The 19,212-nt window shown below is 50.5% G+C and overlaps 1 protein-coding gene across 1 annotated transcript in view; it reads right to left on the reverse strand.

The window, feature by feature from the left end:
• The window catches only part of NTNG2 (netrin G2), a 44,035-nt gene extending 27,063 nt beyond the window's left edge, over positions 1 to 16,972 (reverse strand). The window contains exon 1 of the mRNA XM_008919378.4: positions 15,876 to 16,972. Within this exon, the coding sequence (XP_008917626.1) occupies positions 15,876 to 16,088 (213 nt within the window). The 5' untranslated portion in view covers positions 16,089 to 16,972. The remainder of the gene's footprint in view (positions 1 to 15,875) is intronic.
• Between the last annotated feature and the right edge of the window lie 2,240 nt (positions 16,973 to 19,212).

Raw genomic sequence — 19,212 nt, forward strand, 5'->3', positions numbered from 1 at the left:
TCCAAAGGGTTGGAGAGGGAGAGGCATTGGTACAACAGCAGGCTCTGCTGCAGTGGGACCCTTGTCAGGGAGGCAGAGGCACCTGGCAGAGGAGGAGGAGGTGATAAAGCAGCTGGAGCTGCTCAGAGCTTCTGGCTGGAGGTGAGGAGCCTGCTGGGGTGTGAGGTCTGTCCCTCCCAAGCACAGTGGATTTACAAGGTAAGACCGAGCCGGGTGCTGTGGTTTGGTTTGTGGGTGCCTTGTGTGTGGCTGGGCCATGGGAAGGTGCTGTTTGGGGGGATCAGTGTGTTCCCACCCATCTCTGGAGACCTCCTGCAGTGCTAGGGCTGTGCTGGGGTGCAGGGAGCTCGTGTTGGTAGCTGGGGTCTCTGAAAAATGAGATGCAGGGCTGGGATCTCTGCAGGCTGGTTGTGTCCCTGGACTCGGAGAGCCCTGCTGCAGGAGTGGGAAGAGGCTGCTCCTGTGTCCGTGGCACTGGGGACTGACCCTGCACCGTGGCTTGCTTTGATCTGGGAAACTGCTGGAGTCTGAATGCTTGTGACCTGCTTTTAGGGTGCCCTGTGTATACCCCAGGCAAAGCAGAGGAGAGGAGCTGGCTTGTACAAATGGGGTGCAAAGGGGAGCTTTGGGGCTGTGCTTTGAACGTGGAAACCTCTGTGTAACACAAGGTGCTTTGGAAAATCTGTGCTTTGCCACTGCCAGCTGGGCAACCAAAGGTCTTGGGAACTACTCAGAGCTTCTCCATTCTGTGTCTGTAAAATGGGCCTTGGGTGCCTCCCCACAGCTCGGAGCCACGCGCTGAGCTTTGCAAAGAGAGCGGAGGCCACGGCACCCAGGAGCCCTGAAAAGCTCAGGAGGGCATAAATAATTCCGTGTTCAGAGCAGCGTGTGAGTAATGCACTGTAAATAAGGCAGGAGGCTGCTCCGTCGGCACGGGGGATAAAACAAAACAGCGAGGAACTGATCTGCACGTGAGCACCAGGATCGTCTGCAGGGGAGACAGCGACAGCCTTGGGGAGACAAGGGGACTCCTGTAAACACAGCACACGTTGTGTGTGTGTGTGCACGAGGCTGCCAGGGAAAGCAGATCAGAAAACAGGTCAACACTCAAACTGTTTTCAGCACTGTCTTGCTCTGACACGCACCTGCCTGATGGAAAAGCTGCGAGCGCAGTGCTGGGGTTTGTTCCTCCTGTTACAGCCTGAACTTGAGCAGTGTGTGGCTTTTGCCTCCTCTGTGTGTGCCAGGAGGAAGGGCTGGAGCCAGGGCTGCTGAGCTTCAGTGTGGTGCCCACCCCAGAGCATGAAAGTTGATTCTGTGATTCTGGTACTGAATAGATGTGTTGGTTGATGTTTTAAAGGCAAGTGGCTGGATAGGTTTTATCATTGTTTTATTCTCAGCTGTGACAACTGAGCAAGGGAAATCAATGGAGTGCTCAGGCTTGCTTGGGTGGGGGAGGCTGAAGGGTGAGGGCACCTGCCCGGTGCTCCCCACTATCCCCCCAAAGAGGGGGGAATGCCAGCTGGGGTGTGGTGGAACTCTGAGCCACGCTGGGGGGTCCTCTCCTGCCTCAACACGCTGTTCTGGAGGAGGGATTAAGAAACCCTGAGATAGTGACATATTTAATATGCTCTCCTGACTCGTCACGTTCAGAGGAATTGTTTACCTCTGCTAATGAGACACAGCTTCCTGCTGGGGGATGGAGCTGCCTCTCAGCGCAGCTTTACAGCAGTGGCTGATGGAAAAGGCAGAAAAATCCCCCTCAGCTGAAGTGCTGGGGGCTCTGTGAGTGTGTTTCCTGCGCTGAGGCAACATATTGTGTTGCAGTATGGTCCTCCTGCCAATGTGGCCATACAGATGGCTTAATAGGGCAGTCCTGAAAAGACCATCCCTGAGGTCCTATTTCAGCACTTGTCTGAAGGAGGGTGCAGCAGTGCAATGTCTTAGTGGGCTCAGGTGGAGAATTGGCTTGGGATGGCAGCAGAAAATTCCCTGATAAACCCGCCTTGCTGCTCAGAGTGGCTCTGTCTGAGAGGAGTCTGTGTCACAGAGCTGCCCTGGCTCTTGCTGTGCACCTTCCTTTCTCTGTGTGCAGCAGCCACTGGGGCTGCCAAAGCCCTTGAGCTGGTGTAAGATCAATCTCCACTGAATATTTGCCACATGAGCTGCCTCCAGCATGGCCACAGTGGCCACCTTCACCTCCAGGGCTACAATGCTCCTATCAAGGCTTTCTCTGGAGGCTTCCTTAAGCAGTGGCCAAATTGAACAAAGGAAGGACTCTGTGACCAAACCACAATAAGAAAACATTACCCAGACCAGCAAAGGATGGCCAGGATGGGAGGTGGGACAGGTTTCCCACGAGCAGTGGGGGAAGCAACCGAGTCTGACAAGCGTGATCCCTCTCCCAGTGTCCCGTCTGGAGGGACAGGGCTGGCCAGGCATGTCCCTGGCAGGGGATCTGGCGGGTCAGGAGCAGGGAGAAGCAAAGCCAAAACTCTGCCTGTCTGCCATATGCTTTGTCCCAGAGATGAGGGACTGGAGGTGCCCGATCCCTGATGGCTCCCGTGCATCCCAACCTGTGTGCATCCCGTGCATCCCAACCTGTGTGCATCCCAATCCCTGCCTGAGTGTGCTCAGCCCAGCAGGCAGCAACCCCAAAGATGCCTTTAACCACCCTCACGTTTTGCAGAGCCACATGGCTCGAGGGCTGCACGGCTGTCAGAGGGCAAACGCAAAAATAACCTCTAAGTGACAGTGCTGGAAGGTGGGGGAGAGCCTCAAAAGCCACCGAGTGAGTCACATCACTACAGCTTCCTCTGCTAAAATGAAGTGTTCCTTTTTGGGTTTAGGTTTATTGAATTGTCCTTCCTCTGCGGGATGCTCAATGCCTTTTCTGCCGGGGGGGGTGGGTGGTTTGAAGTGAGCCAGGAGGGCAGGGGGGAGCGGAAACAGATGGCCATACTTTGGCTGCTCCCTTGGTCCTGGTAAGATCAGATATAGCACTATTGAAACAATTCCAGGTATTATTTTTGAATCTGGTTTCCTCCCCCAAGCCGTGTGTCCTCCAAAGAATCTGTCCAAAGTCTCATGATATTTAAGTCTTCAATCTAAAAGTCAGGATGCATTAGCCAGGCAAACTTGGTCTCAGTGAGCTTAAAATAAATCAGTTCACTTCGAGTCTCACGCTATTAAATCAGTCGTGAGCGTCCTCACGACAACCAGACATTGGAGGTTTCAGGCTCTCCAGCTCTTCTGGTTGTGCATTTCTTCAGGGTGCAACAAAGAGTGTTGCAGCCTTACTTAGCCCCAGCTCAGCCCAAAGGGACAAATCTCTAGGGGACAAACTGCAAGAGCCTTGTTGAGGACACGTTGTCCTAAATAAATGGCATCATAACAAGATTGTGCCTCCACGAGGAAATCACAGAGTGGTTTGGGTTGGAGGGGACTTTTAAAGGTAATTTATTCCAAATAGGCAAAGACATCTTCAACTAGATCAGGTTACTCAAAGCCCCATCCAACCTGACCTTGAATGTTTCCATGGATGGGACATCCATCATGTCTTTGAGCAACCTGTGCCAGTGTTTTACCACACTCACTGTAAAAGCTTTCTTCCTTATAACTAATTGAATCTAACCTTTTTGCATTTAAAACCATTATCCCTTGTCCTATCACTACAATTCCTGATAAAGACTCCCTCCCCATCTTTCCTGTGGGCCCCTTTAGACACTGGAAGGGACTCAAAGTCCTCCTTGGCAGGGCTGCTCTCAATCCCTTCATCCCCCAGCCTGGACTGATACCAGGAGTTGCCCTCACTCAGATGCAGGACCTTGTGCTTGGCTTTGTTGAACCTCATGAGGTCCCAATGGACCCACTCCTCGAGCTGGAAACGTGTCCCAGTCCCGGTGATTGCAGACCCAGCCCTTGGTTTTGCCTCCTCTTGGTTCCTGGAGTCTGTGCTGGGCAAAAATGCTGCAAAAGGGACTTTCTGAAGGTGGCAGCGGAGACTTGCTCCTTGAGGAGGATTTCTTAAGAAACAAGATCTTGGTTCTGACAAAGCACAATGACAGGAATCCAGGACGCTGCAGCAAAGCTGCTCCCCACCTTGCTGAAAAGGGAGGGAATGGGGGAAAACAAGCACAATAAAAAGCCCCGGTTTTACAAAGCCCAGCTGGTTTTTAGGGCTCTCAATGAGCCCAAAAGTTTTTTTGCCTTCCCCCCCCCTCCAGCAGATAATGCCATTTTTAAGCCTCACAGCATAAAATTATGTATTTTTGTAGGTGAAATTGCTTGATTAATCATTAAGCTGTTGAATATTTTAAACAAACTAGACATTTGCTGTGAATGGTGAAAGCTGCACAGAAATAAGACTGCAGCTTTTAGATCTCCGTGCCAAAGGGAAGCTGGAAAGCAATTGCAACCACTAGCTGCACAGTGAAGAAAAATAAGAATAATAACAATAATATTAAAGGGGAAATAAAAAACAAGGACCAAGATTTGAGCATGGAAAAATAAGTAGATGATGTAGGAGCTCGTACTGCTCAGCCAGGGATGCTCATCACAGCTCTCAAACTTAGTGTGATGTGTTCAACGGTGTCTTAGTCCAGGGAACCCCTTCGGACTTCTTTTGCTTTTTGGGGTCTCTTCTGCTCATTGTTTAAGCCAAGGCCTCTGCTAAAACCCAGAGCACCCTGGGATCACTTGTTTTTACTTATAGTCTCCTAATAAGAGTACTGACAAGGTCTCATCAACTTGGACTAGTCTTGGAAAACAATTTTTTTTTATTTTTCTTAATTGGGGGGGGGGAAATCCTTGGCTTTTTATAGGAAGATTTTTATCAAAGGGGGAAAAATTTAAATATGTTTATTTGGCACAAAGACCTAAGCTGCTGTGTGGGTTTCTCTTGGGTCCTTTTTTCTGTAGTGGGTTTTTTTTTTTCAACTGTGAACTGGCTCTCAAACCCAACCAGAGACCTGGGGTGTCTCCAGGCTCTCCTGCAAGTGCTGATGATGGTTGGGACTGGGGGCTGTTTGATAGCCCCCTTCATAGCCTGAAGAGCCATGTCTGGCTCCCTTGACATGAGGAGAAGCAGGAGATGGCACAGGAACCTCCTTCCCTCCTCGGGAGTGCTTATGGCTGAGGAAACCTTGGTCTGGAACTCCATCTCCACCCAGGAGGGGACAATTCCCCTTCCATAGCACCCATCCTATCCAGCTGTGATGCTTAAGGAGCTCTTAGGTGCATCCCAAGGCCCTTCTGGCTCCCTCAGGGCACCTCTGATGCTGCCTTTGAGTTTCTGCTCAAAGCTCAGCTGATGAGGTTCACAAAGTCCCTGCGCTGCCTCGCGCTGCAACTAAGCCCTGAAGTTGGTATCAAATTTCCTCCAAATCCTGCAAAACAACCATATCAGCAAAATCTTCATGTGCACCTGATCCCTCCTGCCCTGATAACGTCCCTGCCGTGGAGTGGTGCCACCGTGGGTGTCCTGCAGCCTCCCCTTCCCTGAACAACCTGTCACGGGAGGACGGATGGCCATGGGAGATGAGTGTCCCCAACCCCAATCCCTGCCTCTCCCACGGGTGTTTGGGAACACACTGCCCCTCACAATACCTTATTTTCCCCCCTCCCTTTCCCCATCCAGCAGCAAATTGGATCCATTTGCTCCACGGGCTGCAGGGTGGAGCTGAAACGACCGTCCTGACACATTTGCTTTCCTGCTTTACACTCGGCTGAGTTCCCCCACTTCACGCTGGGATTGAGCTGTGAGGCTTCACTTCCCTTCCATCCCCTGTTTTCCTGACTCTGCCAGGGCTTCACAGGGATCTCTGTCCCCATCCTGGCTGGGCTGTAGGTTTGCTCTGGTGTCTGTGAGCACCGGAAAATCACCCACCAAGTGGGGAAGATGCTGTCCCTGATCCAGCTCCCCACAGACACCAAGTTAAACCTATTTTCTGCAACACAAATTTTTGACAAGGGTCACACTGAGCAATGCCTGTTTTGGGAAGCTTTCTTGGTTTTTTCTTCCAATAATTGCTCCAGGACGTGATGTTCTTTCCCAAACAGAATTGCATTTACCTGGGAGAAAACACAGGCTCACCCTAATGTCACTTCAGGGTGTTTTCACTCTTGCTGCTCCTGATCTGAGGGTTCAACTGCTCTGTCTGGATTTATGAAAAGACAAGGTGATTTTATGATCAAAAATAACATTTGTGAGTAATTAAGTCTCATGCTTCAGGGCATAAACCATAACCTGCCAGTGGCCGGGATGGGACTCCCAGAGAACTGGAAATACTCTCTGACAATTAATTTTCACTCTATTCATGGGCTGGGAGGGATCAGAGGGGTGAAACAACCGTAATTAATTTACAGCGATTATTTCCAACAGCTGGCAAGTGGCATAACTCACTGCAGAGAGGGCTGGGAGCTCGGAGAGAGATGAGGAGGAATATGAGGCCCCTCTTGTTCCAAACACCCCACACTGGCCCTTCCCTGTGAGCCCAGGTGAAGGTCTGTGCCCTCCCTGCTCATTGCTCCAAGGAATATGGGAGGGCACTGGGAGCTGCCTGGCCAGGGGCCACTTCTCTTGCACTAATTCTCCCGTCCTCTGGTGCCCAAGTGGGCTTTACCCACGACCTGGCAGTGACCTGAACCTGGAAAACATCTTGGGAACAGCTCTGCCTGTGCTTTTTTGGGATGTCTGTCAGTGTGCAGGGAGGGGTCCCTGATGGGCCCAGCAGCACAGCATTGGACTGTGGAGATACTGGGAATGCTCTGAATGGAAAAGTGTGCCTTTTGGAAACAAAATCTTAATAGCTTTCTTCAAGATGCTTTTTTCTTCTTTTTCTTTTTTTTTTTCCTAAAAACCACTTTGGTCAGCTCTATGTATTTTAGATAACCAGATAACCAGAAGCTGCCTCATATGGTAGAAAATACAGTTTTCTCCAAGGGCTGCTTGTGTGGCTGCAGCCTGGGAGCCACTCAGGAATGCTCCCCTGTCGTGGTTTGAGACATGAGGACATCCCCTCATCCACATATTCCCCAGGCATTGCTCTCCTTTTCCTGGTGTGCCTCCAAAGGGGTGTTTTTAAGTGGCATGTGTGGGTAGGCAGGTTCTGGCAAGGCACCCAGGGGTTATTTCACAGCTTCACCTCTGTAGGGGAAGGGCAGCTCCAGCTGGGAGGCAGTGGCTGCTGGGGCAAGGAGCATTTTTGGGATGGGATGGGATGGGATGGGATGGGATGGGAAGCTGGTGGGGTGGTTTGCTCGCTTGTGTGCCCTTCCCTTGCTGCCTCCCTCCCCCAGCCATCTGCAAGGGGCTCTTATTAAGGCAGAGACAGCAAAAGGGGAGAAAACCATCCTCGCTAACAAGCTGTTTGCTGTTTATGAGCAGGTAAAGGCAGAGCTGGAATGAATTATTAATAGGGTGGAAATGGGGTCCCTCCACAGATCTGCTGCTAATTCTGGCTCAGCTGAATGTCACTCCCTCCATCTCCTCCCTGGCCGTGGTTTGGGGGGATTGATTGCTCCTCCACTTCCTTCCCCTTCCTCCCGGATCGGAGGTTGTCCAAGCCCAAGGTCACCCCTTGCACGGGCGTTAGGACAGGCTTTGGCTGTGTGAGGGATTCGGGAGCGTGTGACTCAGCAGAACCGGCCCCGCGCGCGGCTCCGGCCGAGGCACCGGGACACACACAGACACATTTTGCTTTTTGCCTCTTGCCTTTGGCCTGAAGCAGATCCTCACTCACCGAGCAGCGCTGCTCGTTCCAGGCTCTCGGGCTCCCTTGGGCCCGTCTCTCCGCCAGAGAAGAGATTCAAGCCCTACTCGTGGCTGCTCTTCCCCTTCCCCCCTCCAGCCTGCTCTGAATTCGAGAAGCATCTCGTTCGTATTTCATCCTGGCTCAGGGCTGTGCCCTTCTCTGCACCAGCCCTGGGGAAACATCACCGTGCCAGACAGGGTGGGGTGGTGGCAGTTCAGTGGCCTGTCTCCAGGTGGGGAAAATGAGGCAGGGAGGCATTTCAGGAGCAGGTCTGGGTTTGATCAGGAGCATTGAGGGCTCCACCTTTCTGAGGACTGGACTCCCTCAGGCATCAGCAGCTGGGCAAAGTAGTGGCTTCTTCACCCAATGTTGATCTGAGGGTCGAGACAAACCATGAGGGTTAAGGAAATCTCTGCTCTCACCCCACACAGTCTCTGAAACTCTTCCATGGTCTGTTAGTACTCCATGGAAAGGGTCTGAACTGCTCTTTGCACTGTAAATGACACAACCTTGGCAGGAGGCTGACATCCAGGCAGGAAGCCTTCTCTCCACAAAAGGAGGATCCAGAGGGAGATGCTCCTTGTCACGCACAAGGGCTGATCCAAGTCACCTGTCCACCCTCACAGCGCAGCCGGCACCACCCGTGCACCGACACAAATCCCCTCACGCCCACTCTGGCTCAGCCAGAGACAGAAAATCTGGCTACACGATGAAATGTAACCTCCAGACTGAAATCAGCCCAGCCCATGGGTGACCTCTCCAAGAAGGGCCCCAAGCATGATGTTTGCAGAGTGACATCGGGGCAGCACTCCCATTCCCAAAGCTGGGATGGATATACTGCCCAGCACCTCGTCCTGTGGGACGGGTGTGCCGCTCACTGGGGGCGGCACAAGGGTTAACGCCGCCCGGAAAATTCCACTCCTAAGCAGATAATCTCATCTGTGCCGGGGATCCACACACATCACCCGCAGCAGCCCGGCTTCCCATGGAATCATTTTTGAGCAGCTCTTTCTTTGTGAACTGCTAATCCCCCGGTGAGCTGCTCTAACCCCATCCCTCCTGGCGCCCCGGGCTCACCTCCACCCCCACCTCCCCGCCGGGGCTGCACCCCTGCGGCCACCCCGTTTTGCAGGGGGGATTGCAGGGTGACCCAGAGCCCGGGATCAGAGGCTGATGAACCAGACACCCCTCAGCCGGCAGCCGCGGGCACGCGTTCAAAAACCCGGGCGTTTAATCCCATTGACTGCTTTTTAGCTTGTCTCCAAACTCGGACTTTCTGTACCCAAGAGTTGCAAGCTTTGGTCTGCCCAGGGCGCTTCCCTGAAGCTTGTTTACAAATTAAGCTGCTTGGATCCTGCCCTATCCCTTCTTTGCCAGATTATTAAGCCCTTGCATCTTGCTACAGAGATGTATTTGTGTCCGCAGACCCTACCAGCAGGAGCACAGCAGCAGCGACCTGTGTGCTGGGCTGCGAGTGCATTATTGATTCAGGACTAAGAAAATGCTTAGGAAGTAGGAAAAGTGTCCTGCTCTCTAAAAGCTTGTGCGCCTTGTAAGCTCAATACATGCAGCCTTTGCAGAGAGGCTCGCTACGCCGCTATTAATAATTTATTCTGCAAGAGAGGCCCTGATAGTTTGAATGGGGGAGGGCAGGACGTGGAGGTGGGAAGGGGAGGGAATGGAGGCTCTGCTGTGCTCCTCAAATGGAGGTGCATTTTTGAAGCCTTTCTGGGGGGAGCACAGTTGGGTAGTGGGTACCCCTGCACCCACCCCGGCCTCTGATCAGGGCTCCTGTGTCTGCTGCATCAAGCATTCTGACTTTGCTGTTGTAGCAAAGTATTTGGCTGCTTTATGCTCTGCTTCAGGGGAACAATTCAGCAGGTGCCTGTTGGAGGTTGGGACTGAGCTGTGGTCAGCCCAAAATGTGTCTTGGCTGTCCCTGAGGGCAGGACAGCAATCCTTTCCTTTGAGAGGGCTCCCCAAACCCCCTGAATGGCAGCACTGTGGAGCTGAAGCAGCTGACTCAGCCAGCAGATGGGGAGTTACAAACCCTTTAGCTGGGATTAGAACCAGCTGAATCTGTGCTAGTTGTCCCTTTGTGATGTTCCCCCTGAAAGGGGCGTGGAGGTATCCAGGCAGGACTTGTCACAGTGGTGGCAGCAGCATCCACGTGGAGCTCAGCACTGAGGGAGCAGAGATCCACTGCTCGTGCTGGAGTGTGCAGCAGAACGGGTGGTGGCTCTGGGATGTGGGTGTGTGGGCACTGGAACCCCCCGGCCCCGCTCATGGATGGACCCTGCTGTCCTCTCCAGCCCCCACCACTGCTCTAACACACACTGGTGTTTGCCTTCCATGTGACTTGGTGGAGGCTGAAAGTAAGGTTAGAACTGGACTTTCACTTAGGGAAACGAGAGCATGGTAGGAGAGCACTCCTTCCCACTCTGGCAGGATTTTCTCTAGGGAGGATTCCTTTTCAAGTTTAATGGAAAATCATATTTATGCTATAGAAGACAATATAGATTTTAGAATCAACAAATAGGAAGGATTGCACTGAACAGCTCTGGCTTCAAAAGTTGCTTATGGAAAACTGTGGTACCTGGAGTTGGTGTATGATATAAGGGCTGATGTGAGAGCTGCTCTTCCAGCTCTGGCCACACTCCTCAGCAAGTCTTCTGAGTTTGTTCTCTTCTGCTTTTCCCACCTGGACACTGTTCCCTTTGAAGAGTAAAGCTTTTCTTAAAGTAGTTTATTCTTCTTCATCTCCTTCGAGGTGGGGGTAAACTTTCTGCTCACTGTACCAATTAAATCTACTTGACAGTTTCATTTTTATCGCCATGTCTTTTCCATCAGCAAGTGGAAATGATCCTTGCTAGGGGAGCAGCATCCCACTTTACAACAAGATGAATCCCGAACTGAGCATTTAAGGAAATTGTTACAGACTGTGAGGGAAAATCCCGTGTGCTCAGCACTCTTTAATTTAAAGCTGAATTGTATCCTTTCATTTTTCTGTGAAGCTTTTGCTTTTGTACCACCCAGGTCCTGCCGCACTCCGGAGTAGCCTCGGTGGTAGGAGAGCAGCAGTGTGTAATTTGCTGAGCTGCTAATAATGTACAACCCAAGGGTCTGGCCCCAAGGGCAAGGAGCCACTGATCCTGACTTCAAACAGCGTCCTCTGCAGCAACCCTGATGCTGAGAAGTGATTAAGGGTGGCAAGAGAACCAAAAGGCTCCAGCTCTCTCTCCCATGCTCGAAAGCAATGCCACGATGGGGTGGATTAGGGAAACCTGCATCCGGATGGAAATGGCAGCAGTTGCCTTTTCCAGCCTCTCCCCAAAGGAAAGGGGAGCATTTTCCAGGTGTTAATTTAATGTACTGCAGGGTTCAGAGGGAAGGGGGGCTGTTAGCACTTTGCAGATGTGAAAAGAAAGATGTGTCTTTCTGTCCCCACAACCCTGCCCGAGATGTCGTGGGTCATTTGACAGCACAGAGTGAGTTTCTTGGGCTGCTGAATTTTGGTATAAAGGCAAAGTAGTGATCGTCCCCAGTGCCATGTAGGTCTCACAATGAAGGGTAAAGGGGAGCTCCAACTCCCAGCCCGCTGCTATGGCCAAGGATGGGTTTGCAACCAGTAGTGGTAGTGCTGATTTATTCAAGGAGGGGGCAGAACATCCGCTTTTCTTGGAAAGGATTTTCCATTTGACTTGTATACGGGCTCTGCTTAGCCCAAAGGATGTCCTTGAACCCTGGGGCAGTCAAAAGGCTGAGGATACCTCGTGCTTTGCCCCCTGGTTCAGTCTGAAACAAGGTGCAGGGGGCAGCACAGGCACCCCCAGTGGGCTGGGGAAGGGCTGTGCGTCTCTGCTCAAGGCACCAGAAAGTCCAAAGAATCCATTCTTTGATCACTAGATCATGCTGCATCTTGAAAAATGCTTCTGGAAGAGCACTTCTGAAGCAACTCCTTTTTCCTTCTTACTTTAAAAACTTTGGCTTTACTTTTAACCATCCCCAAACTCGCAAATCCTTTTTCTGCACCTAAACAGGTGTATGAAAATATGGTTGGTTAGAGTTGTATGAGATGGGCTAAGAATGTAGGGAAAAGGGTTTCTGTGCCCAAAGGTTTGTCTGCTTTTTCCAGCTTTAGCACTCAGTCTAGTAAGAGAAATAGTTCTTTAGTACAAGCCTTATAACCACATGTCATTCAGAAAAGTTTAGCTAAGAATTAAACTAAACATCCAATTTGGCTGCATGTGTAATGAATAAATAAAGCCTTTTCCTTTCATGTACCCATGCCAAAGTCAACAAGCTCTATTAGCTGATGAAACAATGCTGACGCCAAATAAAAATACCCCTGACCCATCAATATGGGCTAAGAGCTCGGCCCTGCATCAAAGAGGTTTGTCAGAACAAGAAATACTGTCTCGACACCTCTGGGGGGAAAACAAAGGCCCCCATTCCTGCAGCAAGCTGGGCTCCCTGTGCTGCTGGTGCAGGGAGCTCTCACTGGGATGTCAAGGAGCAGCAAAACCATTCCATGGGGACTGTCTGCTATGGACACCTCTCCTTGCTTTTGCTTAGAATGATTTGGAAACCTTCCGAACTGCAAACCTATTTGGAGCTGGGATTAGGGCTTTGGTGTTTGCTTGCTCCCCACTGCACACCCTGTGTGTGAACTCCCCACAAAACCAGAGGATTTTTTATCCTGTGTGCAAAACGCTGACGCTTCAAAGCGCAATCCTCCAAGGTCCCTGCTCGGCAGCAAAGAGGAGCTCAGAGTATCAACACCTGGGAGCACCCTGCCAGCTGGGCCATCCTCCCTCTCCTCCCCAGGAGAGTGGGAAGGTGAAGGAACACTCCATCTCCCCTCTGCCCCATGCAGACTGTGCAGCTTTGCCATTCCCCAGCCGTGCTTATCCTGCAAACCCCTCTCCTTTGAAATCCACATTCAGCTGCTCCGTGCCATGCCCTGCATGTGATCTTTGAAGTCTTGCCCCTCCCTCGACATCCTTGGCTAAAAGATCTGTTCCCTATTAGTCTTCAGTCACGCTTTTAGACTCATTCAGGCTTTTATTTACTTATCCATCTGTCTTCCTGTTCCCACCACTCCCCCTGTCCTGCCAGGAGGGAAAGTACAATTCATTTTTCAGGTGACCCTGCCAGGAAGGCATTGACATGAATAGGAGCAGGTTCAGAAACTGTGGAAAAAGCAAAACCCTTGACTTCAATAAGCAGCAAAACACTTCCCAACCAGAAGAAAGAAGCCAGATGTGACTAGAATTGCTACAAAACAGAAAAGACTGTCCTCCAAATAATTCCTGCCATCCCCTGACGCCTCCTTGTGCAGAACTCTCTGTGAGCACTGCTCAGAGTTGTTGCAGGGCACTGTGTGATCCTGTGGGCTGTGTGATGCCTCCTGGTGCTGCTACAGCCTCGCAGGACACACTCACTGTCTGACAGGGTCCTGACTGTCACCAGGACTCTGCTCCTCTGCCTGCCCACAGCAGTGCCCTGCACAGGGACACGGTCCAGCTCCCTCCTGTCTGGCTGCTTTGAGCATGGAGGGGTGTTTGTGTGTCTTTAGTTTTGATTTCAGCTGTCTGAGCAGTGCAGGTGCCCTGCTGGGCTGTGCTTAATTCTGAGTAACGCGAGTTTAACTGCACGGACAGTACCCTGCTGCTTTGAAAGACACCTAAGAAAGCAATATAGTCACCGTAAGAACTTCTCTGCTGGAAAGCCAGGCTCCTATGAGAACCCACCTGTTACAAAGAAATAATTAAAACCTGAAGAGGAAGGATAACAGGACACTGAAAGGCACCTGAGCGGGCTGGCAGCGAGGAGCTGCTCAGGGCGTGTGTGTGAGCTGCTCACCCTCCCCTCTCAGCCAGGGCCGGGGCTCGGAGGTTGTAACGATCGGTGGGCAGCGACATCGATTTTTGTCCGGCACTTCCTTAGTGCAGGGGGAGCAAAACTCGGCTCACATCCTCTGCGGGCTCCGCTCGCCTCCCCCTGCCTGTCAATAGGTGTCAAGTCACCACCCGGGACCGGCGGTGGAAGGGCCATTTCTTGCTGATTCCACTTTCTGCTGACCATAAGGGGATGCTCAGCAGTAAGTGGCCACATGTCATTCCCTGTGAAAATTTACCTTGATGGCCTCCCAGCCCACACCACTCCAGTGCTAAGGCTGGATCTCTCCTGCAGCCACCTCCTGCTCTGTGCACTAAGTGCTGGGTGGGCTCTTTGCTCACCTCAGAAGGGCTGCTCTTCCTCTGCTTCGTTTTTATAACTCTTTAGTCCTCTGGAGAGGACAGTGCTGGTGTCAGAGAGGGGGGGAAAGGGCCATGAATACAGTGGAATTTCATAAGCCTCTCCCAAAAATCCACAAAATTATATTGCAACATATCATTCCTGTTCTTAGCTTGATTCTTCATCAGGGAATTGCTCGGGGACATTGCTGTGAGCGCCTGTTTCTGTTCTGGAAAACAAAAGCTGGGCCAGGCTGGGGTGAGGCAGGGACAGGAAGGCAAATCCATGTTTTGCATTTGTGTAGCTCTCATTCACGGCTGTACACGGTGTTTGCAAGTGTTCCAGCACATGGCAGGCGTACGCTACACGGAAACGCTGCTGGTGCCCAGAATAGAAAGATTTTAGCTCGGTATTGACTGAATCAAGAGATGTGGAGGGCTGATTGCAGTTTGTGTCTTTTGCTTCCTTGGAGGTCAGTGGAGCTGAAGTCTGGAGCATCCTTAACCAGAAAGGGTTTGCAAAGAGCTGCAGTGACTGTAGTGCAAAGCACTTTGGTGTTCTCCTTTTAATCCTTCTGCTGCCAGTCAGATAAATGGAAATACAGACCCACCCATCAATAGTTAACGGTTTTATTTGCAACCTTGGACTTAATCTTTCTTTTCAAACGATCTTTTAAAAGGTAAAGCTGCTACTTATCTGGAATTAGTGGAAATGTCTTCCCTGGTACTAATGAGACCCCTTAGGCTGGAGGGAACTGGGTAACTACTGGCAGCATGTCCTGATGGTCATAAATGTTTGGGGTCCCTTGGTATCAAAGCAGCATTTTTCTCTTGGATTTTCAAGAGGTGCTCTGAGCTGGTTGGGCCCAGGGTATTTCCTAGGTGGCAAACTGAGGCACAGGGTACACAAGCCTGGATAGCACTGGCAATAGAAAGTGGGACTCTGTACTGATTTAGAGGGAGAACTCCCCTCCTCATTATAGGTAATGAAAGAATAACATACTCTTTTAGAATAACTCTTTTAGAATACCTCCTTGTCCAGTGCTCACCACAATGGAAACCCTGTCAGCATGGGCTGGCTTGGTCCCTGTCCCTTAATTGTGTGCTTGGACCACTCCTGGGGGACATTTGAGAGGGGGCATTACTGTTTTGCTCTTTGCTTTGACCCCTGAATTCTTTAACAATGTAAGGCCTTGTGAATTATAAATCAAATGCTCCTGCTGAGCTTTGTGGTGCACGGAATGAAATGTGATGATTAATATTTAAGAGAAAATAAGTTAAAGATTTTAACTACAAGGGCAAATGTCTGTCCACAGAGTCTTTTCATGGGGAGGTTAGAGGAGAGGGAGAACCACATTTTCAGATATTTCAGTGAAATTTATGGCTGTCAGGCCAACTGCCAGAGCTGTCAGTGTGCAGGGGCCACACTGGCCCTCAACGACCTGCCCTTCACTCTTACTCAGAGATAATGTACCCAGCTCTCCCGTGCTGGAGCAGCCCTTTGGGGTGGGCCTGGTGAGCACACCCCACATGCTTTAGCAAGCAGAAGGGATGTGCTTGGAGCAGCTCGGGTTGAGTGCTCACTGGGGGCAGAGCTTTTCCAAAACCCAGACCTTACCCAGGACTTGTTCAGCCCTCCCCAGCTCCCCCTTGCCCTCCCCTCCACCATCCCTGCTGTAGGACTGACTTCTCCTTGGCACAGCACTGGGATGGGCAGGATGCCTTCCCCCACTTTGCAGACCAGGAGATTGAGAGCTCCAGGCAGCATCCACTGTGGCCACTCTGAACCAAAATGTCCTTACAATGGCACATTGGCAGGATGCTGCCTCTGGCCACCAGCAGAGCCTGTTGTAACCCATCAGATAAGGAGGGAAACACTTACATGGGTGCAGAACCTCTCGGGCGGGTCCCCACAAGTGATTCCTGCCGGATCCACCCGGACCGTCACATAATCCTTCATCCGCATGGCCTTGGGCTGGCAGGCATAAAACTCCCATGAGGGGCCATCGTCCGTGGTCACCCAGGACTTGCAAATGTCATACTGTCCCATGGCCAAGGGGACACAGTGCAAGAGGAGAGCAACCAGGTGGAGCATGGCAGCTGCGGCCACGCGCGGGGTCCCTGGGCGAGGGCAGTGCCGGGAGTCCCGAGGAAGGCGGCTACTGGGCTAGGGGTTGCTCTCAGGATCAGCATGGAAACTCCTCATCTAAAAATGATCCAGTCGAAGGAGACCCAGACGGTAACAGGGATGATCCCACTCTGCCCGCTGTGTCTGGATGTGGAAAGTTCCTCTCGGCACAGAAGCCAACTTTGCAATTCACTTGATTGGGAAAGTTTTGGCCAGAGTTGCTGATCAGTGGTCAAAAGTCTTCCTTAACCTCATTTTTTCCCCCCTTTTATTGTACGAAAGGTCTTCCAAATCAGCATGAAAATATCTAGAGGTGACTCCAGTCAATCAATAGAAAGATCAAGTTCTGAGTTGCTGATGAAATTTGATAGGAGTAAATTGGAGAGGCCGTGAGATGGTGCTGGATCAGGTTTTCCTCAACCTTCTTGTCTGCTGCAAATGCGTCGCTGGGGAAGTGCCTTAAACTGTGTCTGCCTTAATTACTAGGGAGTTTGAACATTAACATATAAAATGAATAGAGCATCTGGTCATCAGTACAACTCTGACAAGAGAGATCCTTTGGAGCTAAAATTCCCTTTTCCCAAAGGATGGTTGCGTCGACATGAACAGGTCAGGTGTCAAGATCCGTGGTGGTCCCAGCAGGATGCTGGGTGGTCACTGGGTTGACAGGAGCAGTGCTGGTCTCTGCTGCTCCTGCCGTGTCCTGTGGTGGTGGTGAGGCACTCGCAGGCGAGGATTTGTCCAGCTCTGCCTTTTGGCAACCGAGCACCAAGTTCCCAAAGCCTTCAGCTGCAATCCATGTGGCTACCTGAGGTCTCCTCTCCCTTTCATGGTCAGGGCAAAGGGACAGCTCATCAGCAGGTGGCACCTGCAAGAAATCGAAAGACAAATTGGGTGGGAGCAAGGGGGGACAGTCAGAGCAACAAGACTTGTAAGAACAGGGGTCCCCAAGGAGGCAGAATCCTCAGCTGGGCTTCCCAAGCCACCAGACAGGTTTTTGTACCAGGGAGATATACAACTTTAATAAAAACCAATCCATAGCAAGATGCTTATGGCTTTTCTGCTGTCTGGGAGAAGGGAAGGAGCACTGCCCCATTTAAGGTATCTGCTTTGTAACAGCAGCTGGTCAACAGGAGCTCTAATGGGTCTTCAAATAATATCAAGAAGGAGCTATAGGTCATTAGAAGATGGAGAATATGCAGACACAGAGCAGGGATAGACAGACAAATTGATAGTCTTAAAAAAGCTAAGCAAATAAATAAGACAGCTGGGGAGACAGATACATTGTCCAGCATCCCCACATATGATTTATCTGAACAATAACATTTAATAAAAAACAATTTAAAGTCCTAATAACATTTAGGTTCACCTAATACAAAGAGCAATGACCTTCCCAGTATTCATTTCAGGTTAGAACAACATTTCTGCAATTTTGTTGTCTTTCCAGTAGAGCTATAAAAACTGTAAGTAATTACAAACCAAAATGACAAAGACCTGAAGGAGAAAAAAAACCATCAAACCCTCTCTCAGCATTAGATTCAGGAGGAAGGTCTCATCTGAGAAGGCGGGAGGCACCTATCCAGAACAGAAATTTAGCTCGGGATAATTCCCTTTCTACTTGTTTCCCCAACTTTTCTTCCACAATTTAAGAATGTCTACTTCAACAGCACGTTTAGCATCTGCTTTCTCGTAAAGCTCAGCTGCTAAAGCTCAGAAACTCCAGGTTAACAGATGCATTGATCCATGTTCGGGGGCTTCACCCCGCCGTGCTACCATCTCCCTTTCTCCCCTTTTTGGTCGAAGGATTGCTGATTGAGATGAATGAGTTCAGAAAAGAGAAGCTGTCTCTCATGCTTCATTGCCAGCTCTCAACGAACAGCCTATTATAGCTGCGTTGGACCTGAATAAACTCCCAGAAAAAGAATAGACTGGCTGCTATTTTTACGTTATGAGTAAATGTAGTAAAAATAATAAGCCGGTGTGACACAGTGTTTATAAGTCCTACTTGCATCAGAGCTGTCTTTTCAGTTATAACAAGTCGGTTCCTAATTATTACATCAAACTGGTCACTGCCAAGTGCCTGATAACAGCAGAAAGTGTGAGACTGGTGTAGAAAACAAGCAGGGTAGTTTTAATGAGGACTCCAGTGCTGTTAAGTTTATGGATCTATTTTCATAGCCTCGACAATTATATTTTGCACTTGAATGGCTGTCAGGGAAAAACTCGGGTAGAAAGGATCTATAATATCTATTAGTGTCTTGTTATGCTGGCTAAATGTCATAGATTCCCAGGGAAATAAAAACTTGCTGGGAAGAAATGTATTTACTCTCAATCCACCAGCCAGGGGAGCGGATCTGGGGAGAAGTCTGAGGTGCAACACTTTGCCAGTCCAGTCCCTCTGCAGAAATAGTTGGAGTGTTGCTCTGAAATGAGCCAACATACTGCAAACGGGGCAGAGAGGCTCCCTGAATTAAAGGTTTCACCCTGCTTGATTTGGTTCGATTCTTAGAAAATAAATCTTCACCTGATATTATTAAGAAACTGCAGTTCATGGGAACAAATAGAATCAATGCTCTTTGTTCTCTTTGAAGAGTACTCAGCACTCGCTGGGGACTGATAGCCGGAGTATTAGAAACACAAAATTAGATTGTGTCTTGACTTAGCTGGCTCCGGTTTTTTTCTTATTATTGGATTAACACCCTATTGAAATAAAGGGACAACGCTGAGCAACAACTGAGCTGCTCTGGAATTAAGAGCAGAAAGTAAACTCAATGAAGGAGTTTTTAATTTTCTCTCAGAAGTGTTGCTTTCCCCACGCACCCTCCGCTCTCCCCCCCGCGCTCACGGAGCGGGAGTTCTTCTCCTCTTTCCCACGCTGATCATCCCTTCCCCGCGCCCCAAACAGCGAAGCTGGGGAGCCCCCGCGGGGTGCCGGGACCCTGAACCCCGCGACAACGCTGCGCGGCTCAAAGCTCCCAGCGGAAAAACCCGTAAATCCCACTCGCATCCCGCCGCTCTCCCTGATGGATTCGCGGTTCCCGGCAAAACCCGATGCCGCTCAAAGCTCCCAGCGGAAAAACCCGTAAATCCC

Source organism: Manacus vitellinus, unplaced genomic scaffold (assembly GCF_001715985.3).
Source record: "Manacus vitellinus isolate BGI_N305 unplaced genomic scaffold, ASM171598v3 scaffold_27_pilon, whole genome shotgun sequence".
Lineage (NCBI taxonomy): Eukaryota > Metazoa > Chordata > Aves > Passeriformes > Pipridae > Manacus > Manacus vitellinus.